Raw genomic sequence first — 23,595 nt, 5'->3', positions numbered from 1 at the left:
CTATATTATCCAATCTATGTTTTTTTTCCTGGATTACTTGCTTGCAGACGTGAGCTTACACAATATGCTCACTGGCACCACCTGGGTTCTTGATTTGGTGTGGAATACATAGAAAGAAAGAAAAAAGACTTGCAATTAGACAGCACTTTGCAAAAGTGCTCTAAGCTATACTAAGTGGGTGAACTACTTCTGAAATGTGCTCACAGGTGTAATGTAGGAAGACATACTGTAGATGGCAACCTTCTAGCTACAATTTGTTAAATTTGTTCTTACATTTGTTTTAAATGGACTCTTCACTCACAAACCCTGGGTTGTGAATGTGATTGAGTTTGCCTTGAAAGTAGATTTGCAGCCAGCTTTGGCTCGTGGGATCAGGAATGTTAATGCCAGGTTAAGTGGCCCTGATTCTCTGATTCCTGTGGCATCCAGGAGAGGTTCTCCTGGCCAGGAGGGGAGCACTTGTGGGAGAGTCTCTCCAGGCCAGCTTGCAGATCCCTCTTTCAGAGTGCGAGACCTTCTTTGTAGAGACAACCGTGGGGAAGAGGAGGACGCAGTAGCTTTGGTGCTGTGAGGAGGGAGGGGGAAGGAAAGGAAACATTTTGATCTTGTCTTGTGCAGCAGGAAGTGACTCAGGAGGGTGCTAAAGGATTGCAGAGTTGGAGGAAGTGCCAGAGCTGAGAGGATGGGCGTTACCTGGTGAGAGGAACCTTCTTTATGAACTCTCTTTATTCCATATGTAGAAAGCAGGCTGAGACTCCAGCCTTGATGTTGATGGAGTCTTGGCAGCAACTCCTCAGTCTACCAGCCACCCATATCCAGATTTGAAAACAAGTGCATTCAGTAACCTATGGCTCCAGAACAATTTAAAATGACAAATTTGTGTTTCATAGACCAAACAGAACCCCTGCATCTTGATTTGATTTATTATTGTCACACGTATTAGTACACAGTGAAAAGTATTGTTTCTTGCACGTGGTACAGGCAAAGCATACCGTTCATAGAGTACACAAGGGAGAAGGAATGGATTGGATAGAGAATATAGTGGTGCAGTTACAGAGTGGGTGTAGAGAACGATCAGCTGAATATGTGATGGGACCATTCAAAAGTCTGATAGCAGCGGGGAAGAAGCTGTACTTGAGTCAGTTGGTACGTGTTCTCAGCGTTTAGTATCTTTTCCCCAGTGGAAGAAGGTGGAAGAGCACATGTCCGAGGTGCGTGGGGTCCTTGATTATGCTGGCCGCTTTCCCGAGGCAGCGGAAAGTGAAAACAGAGTGAAGGGGAAGCTGGTTCTGTAGTTCTCTGGACTGCTTCGACACATTTACATCCACCATCCATAGAGAAGGAGAGAATGCAGAATGTAGTGTTACGGTCACAGATAGGGGATACAGAAAGGTCAACTTAATATAAGGTGGGTCCGTTGGGGATTAACGGTGATGAAGTAGAAATGGTCGAGAGCTTCAAGTTTCATTTGGCGTCAGGGACCTGAGTTCAATTCCCGGCTTGGGTCACTGTCTGCATGTTTGTGTGGATTTCCTCTGGGTGCTCTAGTTTCCTCCTACAGTCCAAAGGCGTGCTGGTTAGGTGCGTGGCCATGCTAAACTCTCCCTCAGTGTACCCGAACAGGCACCAGAGTTTGGCGAGTAGGGGATTTTCACAGTAGCTTCATTGCAATGTTAATTATAGCCTACTTGTGATAATAAATAAATTTAACTTTACATTCCAAAATAGTATCACGTGAGTGATATACTTGCAGCGTGGAATTAGATCGCGGAAGGATTGGATGCATTGGGTTCAGAAACCCTGATTTAAAGATTAGACCCAAAGACTTGTGCTGAGTGTGCAGCAAGCTTTAACTGTATGTATGCCAAATGTTTGAATCTTGTATAACCTGAAGTGCAGTTGATCGCAGCAACTGCTTAAAGATGACGATAGCACGACTTCTGGCAGAGTTGGGAGGTAAGCTCTAAAGAAAAAGCGTATTTTGTGTACTTTTCAGAATTGTGGAGCATTTTGTAAATCAGCCTTTTAACCCGGAAGTGATTGTTGAATGATTGAATGTTCACAAAGCATTGTATCACTGGATCTGCTTCCTTTTATCGCAAATCCTAACCACGTAAAGCAAAAATTTGAAGTTCACAAACCATGCCTGACCAGCATAGCACTCCCAAGGTAAAGTTATTGCATTTGCCCCTGTTATGGACCCAAGTGGGTTGCCAACTCTGGTTAAACGTAATCCTTTTAGGTTTCATCATATGACCACACCATTGGACTTTGGGAGGAAACCAGAGCACCCAGAGGAAATCCAGGCAGAAATGGGAGAATATGAAAACTCCACACAGTCACCCGAGCTGGAATCGAACCTAGATCCTTGGTGCTGTGAGGCTGCAGTGCTAACCGCTGTGCCACCGTGCTGCCCATGCCAAATGTAAAGTAAACACTGTTACTCAATTGGGTGATTCTTAGCTATCAGTCAAACAGCTAATTTTGCTATTGCCATTATTTTTACGATCAATAATTGAAAGTGCTTAAACAAAAAAAATGAACACGGCTTGCAATTTATTTTTATGCTGCGCTGATATTTCTCCAGGGTTCCTTGCAACCGTTTTGGAAAATTAGTCTTTATTTCCTGGAGGTTTTAAACCTGTTCTAAAGCTTTGACAAGACAACACTAATGCCAAGACACATCGGGGATTAAGGATCTGCTGGTTTTAACGACTTTATTCATTTCCAAAGCTTTGGGAGGAACACCGGTGTCAGTCGCTTGGAAAGTAAAAATGTCACAATCAAATACTGGGTTGTGAACTCATGGTCACAAACTCTGCTTGTTGCTGTTCAGGGTGGGATCCTCCCTCCGACCTCCTTTCTCCCTGCCCCACTGCCAGCGAGAATTTGGCACTCTGTCAAAATTCCATTCACTGCAGCAGGACCGGGGCAGCATAGTGGTTAGCACTGCTGCTTCACAACACCAGGGATCCAGGTCCAATTCCTGGCCTGGGTCATTGTGTGTATGGAGTTTGCACATTCTCCTTAGTCTGCATGGGTTTCCTCCGGGTGCTCCGGTTTCTTCCCACATTCTGAAAGACATGCTGGTTAGGTGCATTGACCCGAACAGGTGCCAGAGTGCGGTGACTAGGGCAATTTCACAGTAACTTCATTACAGTTAAAACCAGCAGATCCTTAAAACCCAGTGTGCCTTGGTGTTAGTGTTGTCTTGTCAAAGCTTTAGGACAAGTTTAAAACCTCTAGGAAATAAAGACTAATTTTCCAAGACTGCTGCAAGGAACCCTGGAGAAATATCAGTACAGCGTAAAAATAAATTGCAAGCCGTGTTCATTTTTTGTTTAAGCGCTTTCAATTACTGATCGTAAAAATAATGGCAATAGCAAAATTAGCTGTTTGACTGATAGTTAAGTCATCCACTTGTGACTAATAAATAAACTTTAAGAATCCCAACCTTGGGCGAGGTCAGAGATTTTCGGAGTTAATCTTTGAAAACGTATACTTTAATTTAGTTCATTCATTCTTTCATTACTTCTAAACTTGACTGTTCCAACACACTCCAGTAGGAGGCCATTCGGCCCATCAAGTCTTAATCGACCACAATCCTACCCAGGCCCTATCCCCAGAACCCCCCATTCGCTCCTCCCTGAACTTGAGGTCATTCAAAATTCTGCTGCCCATATCTTAACTCACAACTACTCCCACTCGCCGATCAACTCTGTGTTCCCTGACATATATATCGGCTGTCGATCAGGAATCATCTTGATTCTAATCCTTGTTTTCAGTTCCCTCCGTGGCCTCAATTGTCCCTATCTCTGTAATCTCTTCCAGCCCCATCGCCCTTGGAGATTTCTGTGATCCACTAATTCTGGCCTCATGGACATCCCTGATTTGAATCATCCCACCATTGATGGCTGTGCCTTCAGTTGCCTCAGCCCTAAGCTCTGGAATGCCCTCCCTATACCTCTTCATCTTGCTTTCCTCCTCTTAAGACACACCATAAAACCCATTCCTTTGACCAAGCTTTTGGTCATCTGATCTAATAACGCTTTATGTGGATCAGGGTCATAGTTTGATAATTTTCCTTCATATGGTCTAGTGAAGACCATAAGAAATAGGAACAGGAGTAGACTATATGGCCCCTCAAGGCTGCTGTACCGTTCAGTAGGATCTTGGCTGATCCGACATTCTTCACATCCACCTTCCTTCCCTTTCCCCATAACCCTTGATTCCCTTACTGGTCAAAAATCTATCTCTCTCAGCCTTAAATATACACAGTGACTCTGCTGTATAGCTCTCTGTGACAAGGAGCTCCAAAGACTCTTAACCTTCTGAGAGAAGGAATTCCTCCTCACCTGTGTCTTAAATTTATTTTGAGATTAGCCCTCTGGTCCTAGACTCTCCCATGAGGAGAAACATCCTCTCGCATTTACCCAGAGCTCCTTGGAATGAACCTCAACAAACAAAGTGCTGCACCTCTCTCTCTCTAGACCTGCTATGCAAAGGCAAATGCCAGGAAGAGGTGGGCAACAGTCTCTTCCCCAGCGTAGCCACCTCCAGGGTAGTGTGCAGAGGGGGGGTGAGGCTCTATACAAGCAGGGAGGATCTGTAGGGGGGGGCTCTTCTCACCACCAGTCGAGCTGTGTCTTTGTTTGAAAGTTGTGGCAATGAAGCATTCCGCCAAAAGACTTTGACAGTGTGCCCCAGGGACTGGATCTGACAGCTCCCCGTGTTGAAGTTGCACATGCTTTCTCGTACTAATTTTTTTTGCCTCCGGTGAGTGCCAGTGTTGCGATGGTTCAGACTCTAGGGACAGGATTTTTGAGCCATGCTTGCTCCAAGATCACCCAATGTTAGCAGATCTTTACATGGTTGCTCCCACCTCTCACCTCGCCTGCTATGATTCTCGTGGCAGGCGGGACAGAAAAATTCCGCCCTTTATCATGGTTATTGCACACTAACTGATCTCTCATTCTGACGGTACAAAACAAACCTTGGTAGCTTTCAAAATTACAGAACCAGAAGAGGCTGCTACAACTTGTCGCCAGTCTGCGTCACTCCTCATGCTAGGCACAGAAGTGCAATGCTAAACATTGTAATCTCCATCTGCATGCTTTTGGATCATTCGAGCACCAATCCTTGGTTTACTTCTCATTTTATTTTGCGAGCATGATGTCCGGAGTATTTGAATAAAACCAGTTCAAGGCATTCCTTCCCAGGAATATTTGGCTTCTTGGTGACGTGGCCGTATCGAGCTAATGGCCCAGCCACAGAAGGTCACTTTTTGGCCTCTTTTAAGGTCAAACCAAATAAACAAACTCAAGTTAAATCAGGATAAAATAAAAGCGGCAGCCCCCTCCCCCCCAAAAGGAAGGGGCACAGCCCAAACAAGGTCAAAGTACAAAGGAAACTCCAAAACATCAAATTAAAATGTGATTATTAGGGTCAATAATGCACCTCAGCCCCTGCGGTGCCCAACGGGCGCAGAAAGCATCAACTGCGCCCATGGACACTGCACGCTCCCTCTCCAGGGACACCTGGCCGTGAACATAGCCGCAGTAGAGGGGCAGACAGTCAGGATGGGCAGCCCCCTCGTTCGCCCGCTACCTGGACCTGTAAATGGCGCGCCTCGCCAGGCCCAGGAACAGGTTCACGAGGAGGTCGCCATCTCGACCAGCCCCTAAGCCCCTTCTTGGGGAAAAGGAAAGGATTTGCAACCTGAGTTTCAGTCAGTTGCTATTACCTGTAAATTTCTTTGGGACTAAATACAGCATGGCTGTTCAAAACCATCCACTCATTTCGCAAATGTTTCCAGGATTTTCTAGTTTAAAGAATGTGCCCCCCCCCCCCCCCCCCCCAATGAGGGGGCCATTCCTTAGCAGCGGTGCTAACCACTGAGCCACAGTGGGGCGACACGGCACTGCTGCCTCTCAGCACTAGGGACCCAGATTCAGTTCCCAGCTTGGTTCACTATCTGTGCGGAATCTGCATGTTCTCCCCATGTCTGCATGGGTTTCCTCCACGTGCTCTGGTTTCCTCCCACAGTCTGAAAGACATGCTGGTTAGGTGCATTGGCCCTCAATGTACCCTAACAGGCGACTGTGTGAGTGTGGCGACTAGGGGATTTTCACAGTAACTTCACTGCAGTGTTAATGTAAGCCGGCTTGTGACACTAATAAATAAAAAAAAATGAATTGGAAGGAGGAAAACTGAGGGAGAGAGAAAACAGAGCCCGTTGACCGGATGTCTGTAGTAGAGAAAATGCTAGAACTTATTCTTGGAGGCATGCTAACAGGGAGTTAGAAAATCAGAATATGATTAAGATGATATATAAAAGGGAAGTGACGGTTGACAAATCTGAAGTTTTTCAAGGTGGCACAGTGGTTAGTGCTGCTGCTGCTTCACAGATGGAGAGATGCCAGCGTTGGACTGGGGTAAACACAGTAAGGTGTTGTGAGACTTGTTACTGCTGCTTCACAGCGCCAGGGACTCGGGTTGGATTCCAGTCGTGGGTGATTATATGAATTTTAGCAAGGCTTTTGACCACATGACAGAGTGATTAAAAATGTAAAAGCCTACTGGGATTCTCTGTGGAATGTAATAATTTGGATACAAAATCAGCTTAGTGGCAGGAAGCAGAGTACTTGTTGATGAGCATTTTTGCTACTGAAAGGTAGTTTCCAGTGGAGTTCTGCAGGGCTCAGTATTAGGTCCCCTAATACTGTTGTTGTCTGTATTTATGATTCGGCACTACTGCCTCAAAGCACCAGGGACCCGTGTTCAATTCTCGGCTTTGTGCAAACGCCTCACGACATTGACCATTCCCCCCGTGTCTGTGCAGGTTTCCTTCAGGTGCTGCGGTTCCTCCCGCAGCCCAAAGATGTGCAGGTTAAGTGCATTGTCCATGGAATAGGCCGAATGATCCCCTTCTGCACTGTGGGGATTCTATATGACCAGTTCGGCCGGATGAGAGGGAGCCAGTGGATTTAATGCATTTGGATTTTTCCGAAATGAGAAGATAAAAAGGCTAGAAAAGAAGTTAACCACAAAATGGGTGCACAGGAAGGAAACAGCTGGAGTATAATGTGGAGAAATGTAACGTTCTCCACTTTGGTAGGAAAAATTAGAAAGCAGAATTTGTTTTAAATGACAAGGGACTGGGGAATGTTGGTATTCAGAGTGACCTGGGTACCTTTGTGCACAAACCACAGGAAGTCGACATGTGGAGGCAGTAAACAGTTAGGAAAGCAAATGCGTCTTTATTACAGAACACTCGGAGTGTTGTGCAGTTGTGTGGGACACGAGTGAGATCCGCACCCACGTTACTGTATATTGTTTTGGTTATCTTGCCTAAGGAAGGAAGAATGTACTTGCTTTGGAAGATGTGCCATAAAAGTTCCAGGGATGAGTGGGATACTCTTATGAGGAGAGATGGAGCAGATTAAACCTATGTTTCCTGGAGCTGTGAATAATGAAAAGTAATCTCATTGTGAAGCATATCAAATTCTAAAAGGATCTGGCAGGATAGATGCCTGGGGGTTATTTCCCCTGGCTGGGTCTCTGCAGCTAAGGATCACAGTCTCAGTCTAAGGGTTTGACCATTTAGGCCTGAGATGAGGAAATGTTGCTTCACCCAATGGATTCTGTCCCCCAGACAGCTGCTCTTTGTCAGTCATATGCAAGACGCAGATGGACAGATTCTTGGACACTGAGGGGACTGAGGCCTATGGTGTGATGACACTGTGCCTTTAAAAAAAAAATCTATTTTGTGTTTTTTGTGAGGGGTATGTTTGAACTTCTGGTTTACCTGGTGCCTATATGCCTGCAAACCAGGCAGCTCTGTGCTGAGAATGCAGGAGGATAATTGATCCTAAATAATGGGGTGTTTGTTTTAATCAGAGTTAATGCATTTTTGTTCATTTTTTTGTTTCTTTTTCCCCACTAAGGTTTCAGAGTAATATTCAATTAGGTTGCTTGGCAAGAAACAGTGTTGTATGAATGGGCGGAGCTAAGCATACAGGAAAAAACAGTTTGGTTTCTGCTCGACCCTGAAAGAAGCAAGAGGTGTTTTTTTTTCTCTCTCTCTCGAGTCTGTTGTTTGAGCGTTAGAAGACAGGTATCTCTTTCTATCTCTCTCCAAGGTGTGCAAAGGCTGTAGGATGTTAACAAGTAAAAATGCATGTAAGCCCATGTTGTTTGTTAATTGATTTTGAAGAGGAGTTTAAGTCTGTGAGGAATATTGCTTGAATTGGAACTAATAATGATAGGTTACTAGTTAAGAATTGTATCTTGTCATAGAATCATAAAATCCCTACTGTGCAGAAAAAGTCCATCTGGCCCATCGAGTCTTCACCAACCACAGTCCCACCCAGATTCTGCCCCCCATATCCCTACACATTTACTTGCTAATCCCTCTAACCTATACATCTCAGGACACTAAGGAGAAATTTTAGCATGGCCAATCAACCTAACCCGCATACCTTTGGACTGTGGGAGGAAACCAGAGCACCCAGAGGAAACCCACGCAGACATGAGGAGAATGTGCAAACTCCACACAGACAGTGACCCAAGCCGAGAATTGAACCCAGGTACCTGGAGCTGTGAAGCAGCAGTGCTAACCACTGTGCTACCGTGCTGTCATGTATATATATTTCAAGTAGTAAAAGTTAAGCACTTCATTTGTTACATTTAAACTGTCTTGTTAAAATAAAGTTTGATTTGGTAAAATCTTCCTAGTGTGTTAATAGAATCACACCTGAAACACCTTATCCTCACACTAATCCCAAAAAAAAATATTGGGGGTCTGACTTCATAATATCCCTTGGAATTTCTGACTTGGTCCTTAACAATGGGGATAGTGCCAGAAGTTGTATCTGAGCTAGAAGATGAGAGCTGTGATCTTGTTGAATAGAGCAGGCTTGTGAAGCAAATGACCTCCTCTTATTTCTTAAGTACAGAATTTTTGACCTCAAGTGCTTGAAGTGAGAGACCAGAATCTGAGTCAGGCTGGTTCCAGTTTCACCCTCGGACCGATCTGATTGGTTCTGTCAGATTCTATTCCTCTGCCCTAATTGATCTGATTGGATCAGACAGTTCTAATTTCCTGCCTTCCAACAGATCTGGTTTGTACCAACAACCACTAATCTGGTGATTTTTCTGCTCAAATACTGACCCGTAGGTTGAAATGATGATGGTTGCTGCTGATGTGCAGTGCGGAGAGAGAGACATGCATCTAAAGGTGGGCTGTAAAGGGCCAGTGTCAGGTACCCCTGCACTGTGCAAGAATCTGATTCCGAATTGGCGCCAAGGCTCAATAAGCATTGTAACAGTTCTGGGCTCGAAACCCCAATGCTCATGCATTCAAATTCCACCATGACAAATTGTGAAATAGAATGTTTGCGCTGACAGCACCAGAGCTGTCAGTCTCTGATTTACGAGGATGTTGCCAGGACTAGTGGGGCCTGAGTTATAGGTAGAGGTTGGCCAGGCTAGGACATTATTCCTTGGAAAGTAGGAGAATGAGGGGTGACCTAATTCAGATGTATCAAATCATAAGGGGCATAGATAGGATGAACATGCACAATGGATTTAAAACTGGTGTCGTCAGACTTTTCACTCAGTTTCCTTTCCCCCAGGGAAGGGGAATTGAAAACTAGAGGACATGGGTTAAGGTGAGAGGGGAAAGATTTAAAAGGGACCTGAAGGTGGTGCGTATATGGAGGGAGCTGCCAGAGAAAGTGGTTGGGACAGGTACAATAGTAACACTTAAAAAGCACTTGGATAAGTTCATGGATGGGAAAGGATTAGAGGGGCTGGCACAGTGGGTTAGCACTGCTGCCTCACAGCGTCAGGGTGCCGGGTTCGATTCCTGGCTTGGGTCATTGCGGAATCTGCACGTTCTCCCTGTGTCTGCATGGGTTTCCTCCCGCCGTCCAAAAGACATGCTCGTTAGATGATTGGCCATGCTAAATACTCTCTCAGTGTACCTGAACAGGCACCTGAATGTAGCGACTATGGGATTTTCGCAGTAACTTAATTGCAGTGTTAACGTAAGCCTGCTTGTGACACTAATGAACTTAAAAAAACCATGAGCCAGATGCAGGCACTTGGGACAGGTACCATGGATGGCATGGTTGGGCCGAAGGGCCTGTTTCCATGCTGTATTGCTCTATGACTCTGAGTAACCCCTTCAACCTCCTGGGAAGGCAGCCTGCTCAGCCTGTGTGTCATTCTGATCCCACATGACGTAATGTTGTCCTAATGATGTCTGAGGGGCCTAGCAACCACAGTGAAGCAATAAAACACCACCATTGGATTACCAGGAATTGATTGTATATTCAACCTTGTTAACATTCCCAAGGGGAATGTTTAAAAAAAGACTGTCATTTTACCTCGGCCAAGGAAAAGCGAGGCGGATTGGAGTACAAAATCAGCTAATGTTTCAAAAATCATCTCCAGGTCAGTGTAGCTCATCATCTGGTGTTCTAAGAGTGAGCGATACTTGGGGTGGACCTGTAGGGTGGGGTCTTCTGGGAAGCATCTCAGGAAGGACTGACTGCTGCAGTCAAGAATTGTAGGTTCTATCGGGATTAGTAGAACGGGCTTGCTGTTGGGAGATGTGCAGGCAGTCGTCTGGATGTGAAGACCTACGTATTTGCTCTCCCCTCATTCCCGACAGAGACGTCAGCAACTTACAGCAGACGTCTCCCCAACGTGGCACATTTTCGATTGTTTTTGTCGCTGTGCGTGTGAAAGCTGATTTTTGATTTGGTTTATTATTGTCACACGTATTAGTATGCAGCAAAAAGGATTGTTTCTTGTGCGCTATACAGACAAAACATATACATAGTAAGAAGTCTCTCAACACCAGGTTTGTTAAGTAGCACAAGCTTTTGTAGTGCTGCCCCTTCACCTGATTCTCTACACCCTAGCTATGACTGTAACACTACATTCTGCACTCTCTCATTTCCTTCTCTGAGTAGTATGTTTTGTCTGTCTAGTGTGCAAGAAACAATACTTTTCGTTGTATATTAATACATGTGACAATGATAAATCAAACCAAATCTGGAGTACAACATCTTGATAACTCCAGACAATTGTGTCTCCCTCTATTTGGCCGGTCGTGACCTCTAACTTTAGTTAATAGCTTTGGCAGTGAACAATGGATGTGGTTTAGTGTAGACGAATGTTGGTTAATTATTGGCCTTTAACATTTCCTGACCTTTATATGAATAGAGATGAAAGGTGTGGGCCATAAGTAGAAAGTTTGTGTTTCAGTTGCTTGTGGTGTCTGACTTGGCTAGCTGGAAGTCTGAGTACTTTTTATTTGAATGGCTGTGCTAGGTCTGTATGGATAGCAGAGCCTCTTTGAAAGGAATTAAGCAGTGAGTAATTGCAGAATTCGAATTAGTTGTTTTTTAGTAGGATTTGTCTGACTCTATACATCAGCGAATCGATACGGTCAGCATTGAGCCTATCAAGAAAATGTGATGCTCAATTGTGTCAAGTTTATTTATTAGTGTCGCAAGTAGGCTTACATTAACACTGCAATGAAGTTATATGAAAATCCCCTAGTCACTACAAACTGGCGCCTATTTGGTACACTGAGGAAGAATTTAGCATGGCCAATGCTCCTAACCAGCACATTTTTCGGATTGAGGAAACAGGAGCATTCAGAGGAAACCCACGCAGACACGGGGAGAACATGCAGGCTCTGCACAGACAGTGACACAAGCCGGGAATCAAACCTGGGTCCCTGGTGCTGTGAGGCAGCAGCACTAACCACTGTGCCATCGTGCCGCCCCTGCACTGATCTGATCTAGTCTGAACTGATCAGACTAGCCTGTGATGCCATATGTTGTTGAATAGCCTGCCAACTTGTGGTGAGGGGTATTGGGGGGAGTGGGGCAGAAATGTTTCTTTGGGCTGCTTACCAAAAGACGACTCATCTGTATCCCAAACAGAGCATCACCTGCAGGAGTGGCGGGGAGAGATGGAATGCAAATACGAAATTTACCCCCAGTCCGCCCCACTGCTAAATGTTGCACCTGCGTGTGTGCTAAGTTTTTCTAATCCATTCATTCTCTTTTCCAGTGTTTCCCAGATTTCGACAGCTGAGGGGAAAAGCGTCCAGCAAACAGTGGAGATGATCACCAAAAAACTGGAGCTGTTGGGGGCTGTTAAACAGGGGACGTTTTGCGTGGACTGTGAAACCTACCATGCGGGACCAACCGTGACCATCCCAGGTAACGATTGCAAAGGCTGGGGGCCCACCACTCTTTGTCGCATAACAGTTTGTGACTGTTCCTTCAGAAATTCATGGTGGCAATGTTTAGCACTGCTGCCTCAGAGTGCCAAGGACCTGGCCTTGGATCACTGTTTCTGTGGAGTTTGCACGTTCTCCCCGTGTCTGTCTGGGTTTCCTCTGGGTGCTCCAGTTTCCTCCCACAATCCAAAGATGTACAGGTTAGGTGAATTGGCTATGCTAAATTGCCCCTAGAATCAGGGGGATTAGCAGGGTGGTTACGGGGGTAGAGCCTGGGTGGATTGTGGTCAGTGCAGACTCGATGGGCTGAATGTCCTCCTGCACTGTAGAGATTCTATAAAATTTAAAATATAAAGAGATGACTAGTCACAACTGGCAGAAATCTGCAAACCGTTGGGAGTGAAATTAGTATCTTCATTGCAACAATGCTCCTTCAAATGCCCAACCCATAAGACCATAAGACATTGGGGCAGAATTGGGACATTCGATATCAAGTCTGCTCTGCCGCTCAATCACGGCTGATATTTTTCTCATCCCCATTCTCCTACCTTTTGCCAATAACCCTGATCTCCTTATTAATTAAGAACCCATCTAACTCTGTCTTAGAGACACTCAATGACCTGGCCTCCACAGCCTTTTGCGGCAAAGAGTTCCACAGATTCACTGCTCTCTGGCAGAAGAAATTCTTCCTCTTCTCTGTTTTATAGGATCATCCCTTTAGCCTGAGGTTGTGCCCTCTGGTTCTAGTTTCTCCTACTAGTGGAAACATACTGTCCACATTCACTCTATCCAGACCTCGCAGTATCTTGTAAGTTTCAATAAGATCTCCCCTTATCCTTCTAAGCCCCAACAAGTACAGACCCACAGTCCTCAGCCGTTCATCATATAACAAGCTCTTCATTCCAGGCATCCTATGCTGTTGCATCCTGCCATGCTATCCCTCTCATGCCATACCTTTTCCGCTCCTTTAATTGCTCACATACCATTTCCCATGCCCGCCTTTGTTCCCTATGCCATCCCTATCCCATTTCTCACTCTCATTTCCCCTACTGGCGCAGACAGCAAAATCTCCTAGGTTTGGGTGATGAATTCTGGCTCGGAGCTGGGTGATAAATACTGGCTCAGCCAGTGATGCCCACGAATGAATAAAAATAAATTTGACTGCTAAACGGTTGGATATGGTAGGCTACACATCATGTCTTTTTGTCCTTAGGCTGCTGAAGTTTCAGTCGTGACCTTACGGTCAGCAATGAATGACCTCCAGGCAGTTGGTTAGCTGCTGTGAGAGGGTGAGGTGGTATGGGGTGAGTTATCAGCAGAAGATTAGTTCTTAATCACAAACATCTTGAGCTTGTTTTCTCCAGCAGCTGAAGCCTATCTCCTCCCCGCGCACCCCCCTCCCCCCACCCCCAACTCTCTGCTTTCAACCTCCAGCGTGGCCTTAACAGATAAATAAATAATATCTCCCACAACCAGAACCCGATAATACTGCAATAGAGGAAAGAAAGATTGTGCCAAGCTGGTTAAAATCGCCAACTGTACATCTTGCAGCATTCAGTTGATCCAATCTGACATTATGGTAAACTGAGAATTTTATTATCTCCCTATAAAACCCAACCGTTGAATTTTGATTTCTTTTACACCCATGTTCCGGACCCAGGAACTTGAAATTTGCTCTTATAAATGAAACAAGATCTCAATCCTTTGCTTTGTGCCAGAACAGTCGATCTCCATTGCCCTGGCAATCAAAAATAATTAAGAAAGCTTAACAGAGTGTTGGTCTTTATCTCCAGGAGTTAGAGTACAGTGAAGTAAAGGGGAGGTGATGGCCCAGTGGTATTATCGCTAAACCATTAATCCAGAAACTCAGCTAATGTTCTGGGGTCAGATCCTACCACGGCAGATGGTGGAATTTGAATTCAATAAAACATATCTGGAGTTAAGAATCTACTGATGACCGTGAAACCATTGTCAGAAAAACCCATCTGGTTCACTAATGTCCTTTAGGGGAGGAAATCTGCCGCCCTTACCTGGTCTGGCTTATGTGTGACTCCAGAGCCACGGCAATGTGGTTCACTCTCAACTGCCCTCCAAGGACAACTAGGGATGGGCAATAAATGATGGCCAGCCAGTGACGCCTGTGTCCCATGAATGAATATAAGAAAAAATAGAAATTACCGTAATATAAAGTTTTGGTTAAATCCCCATTTTAAGGTACTATTCTGAAGAAAAGTCATATTCAACTCAAAACTTTAACTTTGTTTCTCACTCCACAGATGTTGCCAGACCTACAGAGTATTTCCAACACTTTGTTTTCATTTAAAGTACTGTGTTTCGGTTTTGGGTACCACAGCCTCGGAAGGGTATTTTAGGCTTTGGAAGGAGTGCAGCGCAGAGGGCTGAGGAGATTTGGAGATTACTTACTGGCTGAAAGGATGTTAGAGACAGAAACCAATATTTAAATCAATATTTGAAACTTTGATGGTGCTGGCGATCTGATTAATGGAGTTCAGCTCAATCCTTCCATTTTGTTGAGTTACTCATGCACGGACAATACAGAGAGTGGCAAAGAAATTCGGGCTAGGCTTAACATAGGTCACGGGTTTGTGAGCTCACTTAATCAAGTGCTTGGAGTAGCCACAGCATCTCGATTATAATGAAAATTTGCCTTCTGAAAATCCTTGTGTGGCCACATGTGACAGGATGGCACAGTGGTTAGCACTGCTGCCTCACACTGCCAGGGACCCGGGTTCAATTCCAGCCATGGGTGATTGTGAGGAGTTTGCACCTTCTCCCCATGCCTGCATGGATTTCCTCCCACAGTCCAAAGATGTGCAGGTTAGCTGGATTGCTCGTGGTGAATGTGTGGGGTTCTGGGGAGAAAGTTTGGGCAAAGCACTCTTAGAGTCAGTGCAGATTCATTGGGCTGAATGGCCTCATTTTGCACAGTAGGGCTTCTATGTTATTCTATGAAATTTGGACCAAGAAGAGTTATGAGGCCTGGATAAGAGAATTAAAATGGAAAGACTGAGATGGATATTATGTGTGTCGTGGGTGGTTAAGTGGACAGAAAGTGAATGCTTGAGAAAGCTGGTGTAAAGAGGAGCGTGGTAGAGGCGGTGATATCAAGGAAGCTCACATATTTGGATAAGTGATGCAAACAGGAGGGGAATGTTTGGAAGACGAGGCAATATGAGGCAAAAATACCTGAAAAACATGCACCAGGAAGACTTGAGATGGCACAAACAGATAATATCGAAACATAGACTGGCCTCTCTATGTGACAGGCAAGGTGGCCAGTGGAGGAAGATTATTCATAGTGCGGTCAACCCTCAGAACGAGGGCAGATAAAAGACAGACAGTATTAGCGTGATATAACCTGCAAAGCAAGGGACTGGAAAGTAGTATTAGGCTAGATGGCTATTCGAGGTCTATAAATTTCTTCTATGATTCACCAGATTTACTAGGCTGATACCGGAGTTGAGGGGGTTGAGCTATGAGGAGTGGCTGAATAAACTAGGCTTGTACTCGTTAGAGTTTAGAAGAATGAGGGGAGATCTCATTGAGACGTATAAGATGATGAATGGGATGGATAGGATAGAGGTGGAAAGACTCTTCCCGCTCAAAAAAGACAGTAGGACTAGGGGGCACAGCCTCAAGATAAAGGGGGGGCAGTTCAGAACGGAGTTGAGGAGGAACTTCTTCACTCAAAGGGTGGTGAATCTCTGGAATTCTCTGCCCGTTGAAGTGGTGGAGGCTGCCTCGCTAAATATTTTTAAGAAGCGGGTTGATGGGTTTTTGATAAGAGAGGGGATTAAGGGTTATGGGGAGAGGGCGGGAAAGTGGAACTGAGCCACGACAGATCAGCCATGATCTTATTGAATGGCGGGGCAGGCTCGAAGGGCCAGATGGCCTACTCCTGCTCCTATTTCTTATGTTCTTATGTTAGAATGATGCTGGAGCTAAAAGGGTTACATTACGGGAACAGATTGCACAGACTAGACTTGCAAACTTAAGTGTAGAAGATTAAAGGATGATCTATTTGAAGTGCCTAAAATGATTAAAGGAGTTGATGAACATAAAGAGAGAAACCATTTTCTCTGATGGGAGAATTTCAGAATTAAGAGGCATTGCCTAAATATTAGAGCGAAAACATTCAGGGTGGTGTCAGCAAGTACATCTTCACACAAGTAGTGGAAATCTAGAACTCTTCTCTCTCTCTCTCTTTCTCTCTCTCCCTCCTCACCTCCCTCCCCCAATCCCCACACCCGTGCACTCCACGTACACGCACGCCATTCACATGGCATTTGCACATGAATACACACACACAGACATCTCCAAAACAGGAGTGTGACATTGGGTGGGTAACCAATTGAAAAATTATGGTAGAGGTTTGTCTGGCAAATGTATCGTGGGTTATAAAAGCAAGGTGCGTACATGAAGTTAAGATGCAAATCAGCCATGATCTAATTTACCTGTATCATTTTTCTTTTGCTCTTTTTATGATCAGAAAATCAGATAAATTGGAAGGAGCTGAACAGAACACCACCTTTGGAAGGAATGATTGTTCCACTTAAGTTTTGTGCATTTCTCACTGGCCTACCTCACTACGATTACTTACAACACATGCCATTCTGCATATAATTAGTTTTGTGGACTTTGCACATTCTCCCCGTGTCTGTGTGGGTTTCCTCCAGGTGCACCGGTTTCCTCCCGTGATCCAAAGATGTGCTGGTTAGGTGGATTGGTCATCTAAATTCTCCTTTAGTGTCCGGGGACTGCTACAGTAAATGAATGGGATTATGGGGTAGGGCCTGGGTGGGATTATGGTCAGTGCAGACTCAGTGGGCTGAATGGCCTCCTCATGCACTCCAGGATTCTATAATACCTGCTGGCTCTGCCGCTCATAGGATGACTTGTAGGATAAACCCACTTATGTTCACAACCATCACGTTGGTGTCCCTAAGATTGTTCTAATAAGGTCAGAGGTTCAATGCGACCATGAAAGACTGAGCTAGTTGAAACATTGAGCTGTTCTTCATGCTTCTAATGTCTTGGGCTTGCCTCCTCAGGAATGCAGCAGAACTTGGTCTTTGAATGATATTCCCATTGATGTTGACACGTGCAGTCTCAGTCTTAGATTGCAAGACTTCAGGCGATTCATACAATGTCAGCATCTGGGTCGAGAAAAGATTTCCCTGTGTGCTGCCCTGCTTCCTGAGGCCAATATATCCCCCCTGAGGGTGCAGTGCCCAGAAATGAACAGTGTACTTTAAATAAAAACATTTGAAAAACAACTTAACGTGCGTTAGATCTGAAAAAAGCTATGACTATATTTTGCAAGCCTGCCCATTGTACGATTTTGTCATGCATCAGTGTTTCCAGTCCAAAGGAGTCTCTTGCACTTATTTTATGAAAGTGAACCTCAGCGAGAGATCACAGAATATATGTTAGACTTTGATGTTCCTGAGCTAGGGAAGGGGAAATAAGCTGGAATTCTGATTTTTGTTCAGTATCTGTTGACTTCGTAGAATCCCTACAGTGCAGCCGGAGGCCATTCGGCCCATTGACTCTGCACCAACAACAATCTCACCTAGGCCCTATCCCTGTAACCCCACACATTTACCCTGCTAATCCTCAAGATGCTGAGGGTCAATTTAGCATGGCCAATCAACCTAGCCTGGACTGAGAGGAAACCGGAGCACCTGGGGGAAACCCAAGCAGACACAGGAAGAACGTGCATACTCCACACAGACAGTGACCCAAGACCAGAATTGAACCCGGATTCCTAGCGCTGTGAGGCAGCAGTGCTAACCACTGTGCTACCGTGCTGCCTTTGGGAAGCGTGGGTGTGGAACGAGGATGGAATTGTGAAAATGGTTGTCCTGATATCCAGCTCTTACTATCTCGTTACTCACAGGAGGAATGGCTGCTAGGATGATATCCCAGCAGGTGATCAATGCCTGTGGAATTTTAAGTTGGTTTGAATCAGTGAGCGCTTTCAAAAGAGGAAGCGACTCAATAAGTGATGTAACTCTCCTGCTGACAGAAGTAAGAACTCAAAATGCTGTGTCTGTGTGTGTTGGTTGAGTAATTTACTGCATCTTTGGCAGACAGCTGCAGCACCCAGCCTGAACTGAGCGTGACCTCTTGGAAGTATAAGAAGGGCTCGAATCACCTTCTTGGCTTTGGTGCTCATTAATTCTAATGATATCTATCCTACTTCCCATCAGGCCAGGCGGCAAAGTTCATGTACGTTATGCACAACACGGAATATCCCCTCAGCTGCTTTGCCCTCTTCGAGAACGGCCCCTATTTGGTGGCAGACTCAAACTTTGACACGCTCATGATCAAACTGAAGGGGTTTTTCCAGAATGCAAAAAGCAGCAAGATCGAGAGCCGTGGACCTCGCTACCAGTATGCCGACTTCCTGATTAAGGTCGGGACAGTCACAATGGGCCCCAACGTACGTGGCATATCGGTTGAGGTAAGTTCAGTATTCGGTCTTGATTTCAGCTGTAGATTCTTGCTCTCTACTCCTTTATATTACTCTGGCATTGTTTCTGCAGGATTGTTTAGAATCACAGAATCCCTACAGTGCAGAAGGAGGCCATTCGGTCCATGAAGCCTGTATCGACAACAATCCCACCCAGGCCCTATCCCCAGAACACCATGCATTTGCACTGCGAATCCCCCTGACACTAAGGGCAATTTAGCATGGCCAATCAACCTAACCCTCACATCTTTGTACTCTGGGATGAAGTTGGAGCGCCCAAAAGAAACTCATGCGAATATGGGAGAGAACGTGCAAACTCCACACAGACAGTGACCCCAGGCTGGAATTGAACTCGAGTCCCTGATACTGAGAGACAGAAGAGCTAACCACGATGCCGCCCCATATCAAAATATTTATTTTAAGTTTACACTTCTGTGGTCATAAGGAACAAAACTGCTCCCATTGCTCTCTTACAATGTCCATTTTGTTTCTCCATGTTCAGTGGGCTGACAATAATGACAGTTGTGATGTGAAAACAAATGCTAAACGATTTGTAGTTTTCCCCCCTAACTTTGACCTTGCAAATTCTGCTCCAGAGGGAACCTGAGCAGACCCAAAGATGTGCGGGTTAGGTAGATTGGCCGCATTAAATTGACCTTTTGTGTCGGGACAAGCTCAGGTAAATATAGGGATAGATCTTGTGTCAAATGATCAAAAACTTGGTCAAAGAGGGAAGTTTTAAGGAGTGTCTTAAAGACAGGATGTGGAGAGGCTGGTAATGAACTAGGGTGGGCACAGTAAGAAGTCTCACAATGGCAGGTTTATTTGGAATCACGAGCTTTCGGAACGCTGCCCCTTCGCGTGATGAAAGAGCAGCACTCCGAAAGCTTGTGATTCCATCGAACATGGTGTTGTGACTTCTTAAAGACAGGGGTTGAAGAGATTTAAGGAGGATACCCCAGAGCTTGGGGTCCAGGCAGGTGAAACCATGGCTGAGCAATTAAAATTGGGGATGCATAAGTGGCCAGAATTGGAGGATTCCAGATCATTTGGAGAGTTGTGGGGCAGGAGGAAGTTACATAGGTAGGCAGGGGCCGAGGCCATGGAGGGATTTAAAAACAAGGATCAGTATCTTAAAATCAAGATTTAACTTGACTGGAAACCATTGTAGATCAGCGACTAAAGGGGAATGGGACTTGGTGCGAGTTAAGGTATAAGCAGCAGCATTTTGTCATATCTGAACAACCGCAAATACAAGATATTTTATCCTGAATTCAGGGGTTAAACAAAAAAAAGCAGCAATAAATAATTTTGAGAGTTTTTTGGTCAATTAATGTGTTTTCTGAGTGAAGAATTTGAAAGGAACAAATCATAAAGTCAATCATAGAAGCAGAAGGAGGCCATTTGGCCCATTAAGTGTGCTGACCACAATGTCACCCAGGCCCTATCCCCGTAACCCTACATATTTACCCTTGCCAGTCCCCCTGACACTAATGGGCAATTTAGCTTGGCCAACCCACCTAACCCGCACGGCTTTGGACTGTGGGAGGAAACCGGAGCACCCAAAGGAATCCCATGCAGACACGGGGAGAACGTGCAAAACGGTCACTCGAGGCTGGGATTGAACCCGGGTCCCTGCCGCTGCGAGGCAGCAGTGCTAACCACTGTGTCCTCATGCAGTTTCAAGTAAATAGTGATTGCTTCCAACTGACTTCACAAAGCCTTTACTTGCTGAAATACTCCATAGGGGTGCCCCCTCGGTGCCTCTCCCATGGAACTTTATTCTGTTATCTGTCCATGACACACGTGGCTGAAAGCGTGATCTATGTTGATGCCACCATTGATGAGGAAAGATGAATTGCTCCTTGCGGCAAATGGGGAAGCAGCTTCCTGCAACCGGCAAAGATTGCATTGTACTGATGCAGTCCTATTTGGCTCTTGTTAAGATTACTTCTAATTTTTGGAATTCGCTTTATTTTGAGTGACACTTGATAGGGCCCAAAAATCAAATGGGCCGGTCGTATGAATGATTCTGCCTGACTTGTGAAGTTTTGCTTTGGTTTTTTTTTTAAAGTTGGGCTTGGTATTGCAGCCACAATGAGAAACAGCAGCATGATGCACATACACAGATGCTACATAATAGCCAGAAATCCCAGTGGTGGAGGAGGAGAGCGGATGTGAAAGATCGATTGATTTTTGTTGTTGTAATTACAACATTATCAAGAAAATTACAATGCGATTGGGTGGTGGAGGCAAAGAAATTCATTCGTTTCTGATCTGTTAGTTTGACGCGGCCTCACTGATGTATTTATTATTCATTGGTTCTCTGCTTGGCCCATCCTGCTGAAGACCCTGACCAAGATCAAGGGTGCATACGGTAGATATTAAGTTGCAGTTAAATAGGGCCTTTGTAAAAGAGTAAATAGTGTTTTTTTTCATAATTCTAGGTGGAGTACTGCCCTTGCATTGTGTCCAATGACTGCTGGAACCTCATGATGGAATTCATGCAGAGTTTCATGGGGAGCCATACACCTGGGATTCCTTCTGTATTCTCAACAAAACATGACGGGGTTTACACACCAACAGACACAGCTATTCAATATATGGAACTGTTCAACAAAATTCGGAAACAGCAGGTCCCGGGGTCCGGAATGAGATAGTTGTGTTAAGACGTGTGGACTTCATACTTGATATGATTTTCATCTTTTCAAAAATCCAATCCTCGTTCTTACGAGATTGAACGTTCAATATGGACTGTGTTTGGAATCGGTTAAGGTGCTGCAAAGATCTTGCACAATACTTTCTGTTTAAAAACAATAGAATATGGCCTAAAGAAAAGTAGTTTGTTGCTTTTCATCTCTGCCGATAGAGCTGGCTGCTCAACATCTGGGTGTCGTTGTTCTAAAGTGACCTGTGGAGTTTTTCTGCCCTTTATTTTAAATCGCTCCTCACCCGGCCCCTTCCCATCTTTGCTTGCTCTTCTTCCCTTGTGTAACAGGATTGTTCTATTAAAAAAAACGGGCACAGTCTGATGTGATGAAGTCTGCTGACTTGTGTTTGCACCCGGTTTTCACAGTTTCATGCCGTGCCACTGTGAAGGAGTGGAAGCCAGCTGTTCTCAAGGACACGGGGAAGATGTGAAAGGGAGTGAACAGCCCTATCTGTTCTAATACACGTCCAGTGGCCAACTTGAAAGTCTTGCGAGCGATTGGCTAATTCAGACTGTCTGCCTGGCTGTGGTGTGGAAGCCGTAAGCAGCTGAGGAAGATGCAAAGAGTGAAAAGGTCTCTTGCTCCTGACAACAACATAACCCTTAAACAAAAGCAATGCTGGAAATCCAATACTGAAAATGCTGGACATTCTCTGCAGATGAGGCAGCATCTGTGAAGAGAATAACATTCTGATGTAGGGTCATCAAACTGAAATATTTCTCTCTCTCTGTCTGTTTCTCTCTTCACAAATGATGCCTGCCCAAGTGTTTTCTGTTTTGATAAAATAATCTTTAATGTCTTCCTGTGCAACTGCACTGATAACAAGCTCAATGAAAATAAATTGCTTTGCTTTAGATTAGCGCTGAAAGGTTGCATTGGTCTTTGTAAGCGTTATGATGGTTTAATTTGTAAATGCACTTTAGCAGATCAGTCACTCGAAGCTTGGCCTGTTCAAAATCTAAACTGAATCAACGGCATTGGTACGTTTAACCCCAGTGCTGCCAAACTGGAAGGAGTTTTAAAACAAAATACAACTGGGCATTCCCATTTTTTATCAGTCGGTCGATTCTCACTGGAGAACATTCTTGTGGCCTCCAGGAGAGGGGCAAGATCTAACTGCAAGGGTCCCTGTGTCCAAACAGTCTGCCAAGGTTTCCTCAGCAGATTTATACATGAATGGTCCCTTGTGTGATATGATGAATTGTTGGTGCTGTGTGCGCTTCCGAATTTTGACTGTTGAATATTTGAAAACTTCTATGTTTGCATCTACAGTTGAAGCAGTCTAATGAAAATGCTTTTGTTTGATTTATTACTGTCACATGTATTGGTCTAGAGTGAGAAGTATTGTTTCCTGCACGCTATGCAGACAAAACATGCCGTTCAAAGACTACATAGAGGGCGAAGGAAAGGAGAGGGTGCAGAATATAGTGTTACTCTCATAAGTAAGATGTAGAGAAAGATCAGCTTAATATAAGGTAGGTCCACTCAAAAGTCTGATGGCAGCAGGGAAGAAGCAGTTCTTGCGTCGGTTGGTATGTGGTCTCAGACTTTTGCATCCTTTTCCCGACGGTAGAAGGTGGACGAGAGAATGTCTGGGGTCCTTTATTATACTGGCTGCTTTTCTGAGGCAGCGGGAAGTGTAGACAGGGTCAACGGGTGGGGGGCTGGTTCGCATGATGAACTGGGTGACGTTCGCAACCCTTTCTAATTTTTTGTGGTCTTGGGCAGAGCAGAAGCCATCCCAAGCTGTGACACATCCGGAAAGGATACTTTCTATGTTGCATCTGTAAAATTTGGTGAGAGTTGTAGCGGACAGGCTGAATTTCCTTAGCCGTTTAAAAATGATTTTAAAAATTTCGCAAGTTGGCATCTTTTGCTTGTTGAATGATAATTTCAGTGAATACGATTTATTTCCCAAACCATAGAATCCCTACAGTACAGACGGAGGCCATTTGGCCCTTCGGGTCTGCATTGACTCTCTGAGAGTGCATCTTAGGCCCACTCCCTGCAATTTTGTACAAAAAGAGTGGGGAAATACAGGTCCAATGGGCAAAGAGCAGAAATCTGATGGAAACTGCACAGAGTTTTTATATACCTTAATTCCAAAACTCAATTCAATTCCA

The 23,595-nt window shown here is 44.9% G+C and overlaps 1 protein-coding gene across 1 annotated transcript; it reads left to right on the top strand.

The window, feature by feature from the left end:
• Positions 1–541: 541 nt before the first annotated feature.
• On the top strand, positions 542–22,326 carry med20 (mediator complex subunit 20). Its single transcript, XM_080210052.1, has 4 exons — positions 542–696; positions 12,094–12,245; positions 18,499–18,752; positions 21,209–22,326. The coding sequence occupies exons 1-4, from the start codon at positions 683–685 to the stop codon at positions 21,419–21,421; spliced, it is 633 nt and encodes a 210-aa protein (XP_080066178.1). The 5' UTR covers positions 542–682; the 3' UTR covers positions 21,422–22,326.
• The last annotated feature ends 1,269 nt before the right edge of the window (positions 22,327–23,595 follow it).

This window comes from Carcharhinus amblyrhynchos, chromosome 22 (genome assembly GCF_965287045.1).
Source record: "Carcharhinus amblyrhynchos chromosome 22, sCarAmb.v2.hapA, whole genome shotgun sequence".
NCBI lineage: Eukaryota > Metazoa > Chordata > Chondrichthyes > Carcharhiniformes > Carcharhinidae > Carcharhinus > Carcharhinus amblyrhynchos.
This window is presented reverse-complemented; position numbering and strand designations above follow the sequence as displayed.

What these genes read in the sequence shown, in the direction of transcription:
- med20 (XM_080210052.1), top strand. An exon ending in ACCAACCGTGACCATCCCAG is followed by an intron (nt 12,246 to 18,498) that starts GTAACGATTGCA and finishes ACTTCCCATCAG; the next exon opens with GCCAGGCGGCAAAGTTCATG. An exon ending in TACGTGGCATATCGGTTGAG is followed by an intron (nt 18,753 to 21,208) that starts GTAAGTTCAGTA and finishes TCATAATTCTAG; the next exon opens with GTGGAGTACTGCCCTTGCAT.